General features: G+C 47.3%; 1 protein-coding gene across 1 annotated transcript in view; it reads left to right on the forward strand.

Moving 5' to 3' along the window:
* Positions 1-1962, forward strand: part of LOC146789373 (uncharacterized) — a 227309-nt gene extending 225347 nt beyond the window's left edge. Inside the window, exons 4-5 of the mRNA XM_085630078.1 lie at positions 1242-1320; positions 1437-1962. Coding sequence (XP_085486204.1) covers positions 1242-1320; positions 1437-1528 — 171 coding nt within the window. The 3' untranslated portion in view covers positions 1529-1962. The remainder of the gene's footprint in view (positions 1-1241; positions 1321-1436) is intronic.
* Positions 1963-6854: the final 4892 nt, after the last annotated feature.

Consider the following 6854-nt stretch of genomic DNA (forward strand, 5'->3'; position numbering starts at 1 on the left):
AGTGAATCCAATAGTTGTTCTATAGCCCATTTACAGTATGTGTTGAGTTGGCTATAACTGAATTCCAACTCTTTATTTCCTTCATTTTCTAATGGTCTAATTTTTAAGTAAGGAGTAACAAATGAATTAAAAAAAATATATATAGTTTTTTTAACCTTGTGAGCACATATGCAATTTCCCTTTAAAAGCTGTTTGTAAAGAAACCACGTCCATCCATGAGCTGGGCTCGAGGTTAATGGCCAAAATGCATTGTGTCCTTGTTTAGATATATATATTATTGGAGTTGTTCATTAATATTTTGGTGATGTTATAGATCTTTTTAAATTCACACTTGTATATACTGTTTAATGTTTGTTTTCAATTTTTAAAAAATATTTATTATTGATAATGTAATTATTTTTGTGATATTATTCTAATCGATATTGTGCGAAATTATCTAAAGATGACAATATTTTAGTTTCTAATATTTGTGTTTTCGATATACGTACAAATGTATATTTTTAACAATGATATTGATGTTGTCGATATTTGTGGGTTTATTACCTAGGTATAGGAAGGTGATATTTTTGTTAACAATATTTTTTTCTTGATATTTTTCTGTTTTATATTGTATGCATCGATATTATGTCAGTGATACTTTGCTTAAAGATCAGGAAGTGTAGGGAGTGGGAAATCTGTTTATGTGAGAAGGGGTGGATATTCTGAGGCATTTACAGACACATAAAAATACCATTCTCTCTCTCTGTTTTCATTATAGATGCGTTCCATGTAAAGTTATCTTCCTTGGGTATCCTGAAATGATGGCCTACTATGCACTAGGCCACAATATTAAGTGCTAGAGCTTAGAGCCTTCATTTATGTGCACCAAAGTTTACTTTGCTTTAATCCTGAAGCAGTGCACAGCAGCATTTTATAAGGTAGCACAATTACTGTTGTTATTTCATTAGGTTGGAGGAGACGGAAATGTCTGTGCTGAAAATTGTAAGTGGGGGCATTTTAAACTTAAATAACTCTGAGACATGATAGAGACAGCTCCAGTCCATAAACTATGAGTACACTGCTGGTGTTAAACTAGATTGCTAGGACTGAGTTTTGGACTCCCATGTGTGATCCGCAGAGGAAAGTGCTTTTTCAAGGCTGCGTGCAACAGAGCAGAACAAATTGATTTTATAGCACAAACAAAGGTAAAGAGTCTGCTAATGCTGAAATATTAATATATTTTCCAAATCGTATCTTTGCAGGGTTTCTCGGTTTCTGAGACATGGTATCTTGTTCTGGATTCTGGAACAAACTACTGCAACCTTCATAACCTCGTGGAAGGTAGGCTGCAATATTTTAACATAATTGGAAAAGTGAAAGTGCTGATAGTAAAGAATGTCACATCGTATCTATGCAGCCCATTAATACTAATAGTGTTTGTTCTGCTTCATTGGTAGGAAGCGCCTTGGACAAAGCTCCGGGATATGCCGAATCAACTAATGATTTCAAATGCACTCAGTTCTCCGCTGCTAATTGCACCATCTACTAGCCAGAATGACTGCAGCAATATTGTGAGGATGACCGAAATCGGCATGCGGAATGGTTAAAGGCGACAAAGTGCAAGACCTTATAAATGGAATTATGCATTTTCTTGCTTTCTTCCTTTTTTTGCATCAATTCGCTGGCAGGAGTGTGTGTAGATTAATGCAGCTCTGCGTTCACGTGCTAGCACGCGCACCGGGTCACAGAATGCTGCCTTTGCAATTTAAATATGTTCAGATTTGTCCTGTCAGCATATGTCATGCAGAATGAGAAAACAGTTTAAACGTCATGCTTCCACCCCATATAAATATCAAATACATATTTTACTTGGCCCCGTTTCTGTCACATATCATTCTGACAAACTTAGCCAAATTTTCTAAATAAACTCGGAAATGAGAATGGTTTATTGAAACATTTATGGAATAAATCTGACTAACATTTCTTTAGTATTGGTGACGTGTTTTTAATTTTCTTCACAATGTTTTGGATAATAAAAATGCAGATGTTTTTACAAACTTAACCCTTACAGCAAACACCAAATCGCGTCTTTATTGGTACTTGCAATATTACGGTGGCTATCTGAACTTTAGGTTGTTGTAGATGGATAAAGACTGTATTAAGCTTGTGTGGAACAAGCCACATAAATATTTTGAATGCCTTGCCAGCCTTTTGTGTCTGGAACCACTCTACGCATACAAAGAGCGGCAGTGGGCCAGCCTTCATCATCCGTTGCTTGTTGAAAGTGTCAGTCATCTTTGGGTTTCAACCCAGAGGGCAGTGATTAGGCTCTGCAAAAAGAATGTTGTCCTTTGAAGCATACAGCAATTTCAATTGTGCAGTAAGTATATGTATATTCAGATTTAGGTAGACATGGCCTGCTCAATGAGTCTGTCCAGCCGCGTGGCCCACCACATGACTAATGATGGGAAGTCCTGGAGGAAACACATCCAGCAACTTGGTGAGTACTTCTCAGCAAGGGGCAGGCATTCAATAGGCTGCTGCAGGTACTGCATGCGCTGATGATACTTCTCTTCTTCTGATGAAATGGGCTATTCCTCTGCAGGGCTTGTCCTTCAGCTGCATTTGCTGCTACCAGGTATCACAAGCCTCGCAGGGGGCTGATGATCCTCCCGCTTTTCCCCAGCCAGGCAGGGCTTATTCAGGTGTTGGAAGGTCAAAGACATCAACTGCACTGACAACCAGTTTGACTGAACTCTGTGAGAAGAGGCCGGGTGGTACTTGGCATGGGATTCAAGGATAATTATAGAGAGAGATACACCATCCACTGTGAGGGCCTGTACGAATGGTTTTACCATGACCAACCACCTAACAGAACCACCACCATCTCAGAGCAGAGTAAGGCCAATTTTCTAATATCTGGCTAAGAGGGACTGAGTCTGGAACAAATAGAGTAACAGTTTTCTTTTTGAATGTTTTGCTCTTTTTTGGTTTCTTTGCCCTCAAGTACCTCACTTCGCATACAGCTGTGTGCTACAACAGCCCTGCTGGCTAGGCTTTCTGCGGCTTAGCGCTGTCTAGTACATTAGAACTGATCTTCAAGAGTGAGGTTGATAACTTTAAAATAACAAACGCCACAGTCCACAAAATAGAGTTTACACAATGGACCGGCAATGTCCAACCAACTTGATCATGATGAAAATCCTAAATATCACAACTTATGTAATGGTTCAAAATGTTCAGCACAGATGAATAGTTACTTTGTATAATGTACATAATTTACCCAATTTCTAATATCTTCATTCTAGTTTAGTAAACCACACAGGTTTCACAGATAGAAAGGAAAGGATTAGAGGGTAATACAGCTCTAATTATGGAAACTGTTAAGAGATACAAGATGATCATTAGATTCTCCTTTGGGGTTCCTTAAAAACGGACAGAATTCCCTCACCCACTACCAATGTGTGCTTCATCATCAGCTTCCTCCTCACCACAACCAGTTTTTTGCTATGTGGTGGCTTCCTGGTGAGCTCTTTGCGAGTTGTTGTTTTAGATACATAGCTCCTGAGAAGAACTCTGTACAGTCACTTTGCAAAGCTAAAGGAGGTGCATTGTAATTTTCAGGAGAAAGGATCAAAAGATGTAAAAATGCATAGGGGACAGTTTCTAAACGTAGTATATTTTAATATTGAAACCTTCCTATTGTATGTGTGTGAGCAAAAAAACGATGGCTTAATCAATCAATCAATCAATTAATCAATCAATCATTTTTAAAGCGCACTACATACCCGTGAGGGTCTCAAGGTGCTGGGGGGGCGCTACTGATCGAACAGCCAGGTCTTGAGTATCCTCCTGAAGGTCAGCAGGTTTTGGGTCTGTCGTAGGCTCAGTGGGAGGGTGTTCCATGTCTTGGCGGTGAGGTGGGAGAAGGATCTCCCGCTGGTGGTTGTTCTTTGGATGCGTGGGACGGTGGTGAGTGAGAGGTCGGCGGAGCGTAGCTGGCGATTGGGGATGTAGAAGGAGAGCCGTCTGTTGAGGTAGGCTGGGCCGGTCTTGTGGAGTGCTTTGTGTGTGTGGATGAGGAGCTTGAAGGATATCCTCTTGTTGACTGGGAGCCAGTGCAGGTTTCTCAAGTGGGGGGTGATGTGTCCGTGTCGTGGTACGTCGAGGATCAGTCATGCCGAGGCGTTTTGGATGCGTTGTAGTCTTTTGATGAGCTTGGTCGGGGCTGCCGCATAGAGGACGTTTCCGTAGTCGAGTCTGCTGCTGACAAGGGCCTGGGTGACTGTCTTTCTTGTATCTGTCGGGATCCATCTGTAGATCTTGCAGAGCATACAGAGGGTGTTGAAGCAGGAGGAGGAGACGGCGTTGACTTGCTTGGTCATTGAGAGCGTTGAGTCGAGGATGATTCCCAGGTTGCGTGCGTGGTCGGTGGCTGCCCCTAGTGCCGTCGGCCACCAGGAGTCATCCCAGGCTGAAGGGTTGGAGCCGAGGATGAGGACCTCCGTCTTGTCCGAGTTCAGCTTCAGACGGCGACGGCCTTCATTCCTTCGTGGAGGTTGGCTTTGGCAGTGATGGGGTCCTTGGTGAGGGAGAGTATCAGTTGAATGTCGTCGGCGTAGGAGATTATGTTGAGGTCGTGCTGTCGGGCAACGTGTGCGAGCGGGGCCATGTAAATGTTGAACAGTGTAGGGCTTAGGGAGGATCCCTGGGGTACGCCGCAGATGATCTCGGAGGCTTTGGAACGGAATGGGGGGAGGGGGACGCTCTGGGTTCTGCCGGAGATGAAGGAGGTGGTCCATTCCAGAGCCTTGTCTCGGATCCCTGCGGCATGGAGGCGTGTGCGTAGTGTGCGGTGGCAGACGGTGTCAAAGCCGGCCGAGAGGTCTAGGAGAATGAGTGCTGCGGTCTCACCATTGTCCAGCAGGGTCCTGATGTCGTTGGTGGCGGCGGTGAGGGCAGTCTTGGTGCTGTGGTTGCTGTGCATCCCTGACTGGGAAGGGTCCAGGATTCTGTTTTCTTTGAGGTATCGGGTTAGCTGTCTTTTGACAATTTTCTCGATGACCTTTGCCGGGAAAGGGAACTGAGAGTTGGGCCGGAAGTTCTTGAGGTCTCTTGGGTCTGCCTCAGGGTTTTTGAGTAGGGCGTTTACCTAGGCGTGTTTCCAGCTCTCTGGGAAGGTCGCGGTTTCGAGGGAGAGGTTGATGACGTTGCGCAGGTGGGGTGCGATGGAGCTGCTTGCTATGTTGAAGACGTGGTGCGGGAATGGGTCTGATGGAGAGCCGGAGTGGATTGTGCTCATGGTCTTGATGGTGTCATCAATGCTCACGCTGGCCCAGGCTAGCAGGGGGTCGTGGTCGATGGTGTGCGGAGGGTCTGTTGTGTTGCTGTCTGTTGAGGCTGTCTGGGTGTTGAAGCTGTCATGGATGTCTGCTATCTTGCGGTGGAAGAAGGTGGCGAGGGAGTCGCACAGGGCTTGCGACGGCGGGATGTCTTTGGTGTTGGAGCTGTGGTTGGAGAGTTCTTTAGCGATGTTGAAGAGCTCCTTGCTATTGTGTGCGTTGTTGTCGAGGCGGTCTTTGAAGGAGGTCCTCTTGGCCGCCCTGATGAGGTGGTGGTGGTTGCGGGTGGCGTCCTTGTGTGCTGCATGGCTGTCCGGAGTTTGTTCCCTGTGCCATTCCTTCTCTAGTTTACGGCAGGCTTGCTTGGAGGCAAGGAGTTCTGGGGTGAACCAGCTGGCCCTCTTGCTGGTGTCTCTGTGGGGGGGGTTTCTTCAGTGGGGCGAGGGTGTTGGCACAGTCCTCGATCCAGCGTCTGAGGCTGTGGGCAGCGTCGTCAGTGTTGGAGGGTCCGGTGGGTGGGCTGAGAGCGAGGTTTGCATGTAGTTGGTCTTCAGTGATTTTGCTCCAGCAGCAGCGGGGGATCTGTTGGGTGCGGTGGTGTGTGGTGGGTTTCTGGAAGATGAAGTGGATGCAGCGGTGGTCGGTCCAGAGGAGTTTGGTGGTGTGGCTGACGTAGACGTGCGAGCTTGAGGAGAAGACGGGGTTGGCGAGGTTATCGATCAGGGTTGTGGAGTTGTTGTCGTTGTTGTTCTCAAGGTGAAAGTTCAGGTCTTCCGAGGAGGATGTAGTCGTTGGAGGTCAGGGCGTGCGTGCTGATGAAGTCAGCGATGGAGTCGCTGAACTGGAGACAGAGTCCGGGGGGTCGGTAGACGAAGGTGCCTCTGAGGAGTTAGGGTCTTTGTGGATCTGGAAGTGAATGTGTTCGGCGGTGCTGAGTGCGTCGTCGGTGCTAGTTGAGACCCTGATGCTTGTGGACGATGGCGATTCCTCCTCCGACTCCATTGGTGCGGTCTCTGCGGGTGATCATGTAGCGGTCTGGGATGGCTATGGCGATGTCGAGTGCGGAGGAGACGTTCAGCCAGGTCTCTGTCAGGAAGGCAGCGTCCGGGGATGTTGTGTTGAGAAGGTCCCAGAGCTCAACGGTGTGTTTGCGTGCGGAGAGGGTGTTCAGTAGTTTGCATCGGAGGTGGTTGGGGTCTTTCTTGGCGGGTGGTTCGTCGGCTCTGAGGCTGGTGTAGCTGTAGTTCCGGCAGGTGAAGGGACCGTGTGTGCATTTCGGAGTGGCCTTGAAGCAGGTGTGAGTCCGTTCTGAGTTGAGAGCGTGCAGAGTGCTGGCGGCGTAGTGGCGGCGGTCGTCGTGGCGGGTGCAGGGGGCCAGGGGTTCTGGCGCTGGGCACGGTCCAGGCACGGACGGGTTCAGACGGGCTTTTCTTCGGCGCACCTTCGGCACATCAGCAGCGCACCGCGCAGCGGCTGACATATATGGGGAGGTGGGAGGGAGGAGCAGCTGGGAGGCAGGAGGCGGGGGCAGCG

Source organism: Triturus cristatus, chromosome 10, assembly GCF_964204655.1.
Source record: "Triturus cristatus chromosome 10, aTriCri1.1, whole genome shotgun sequence".
NCBI classification, from domain to species: Eukaryota; Metazoa; Chordata; class Amphibia; order Caudata; family Salamandridae; genus Triturus; species Triturus cristatus.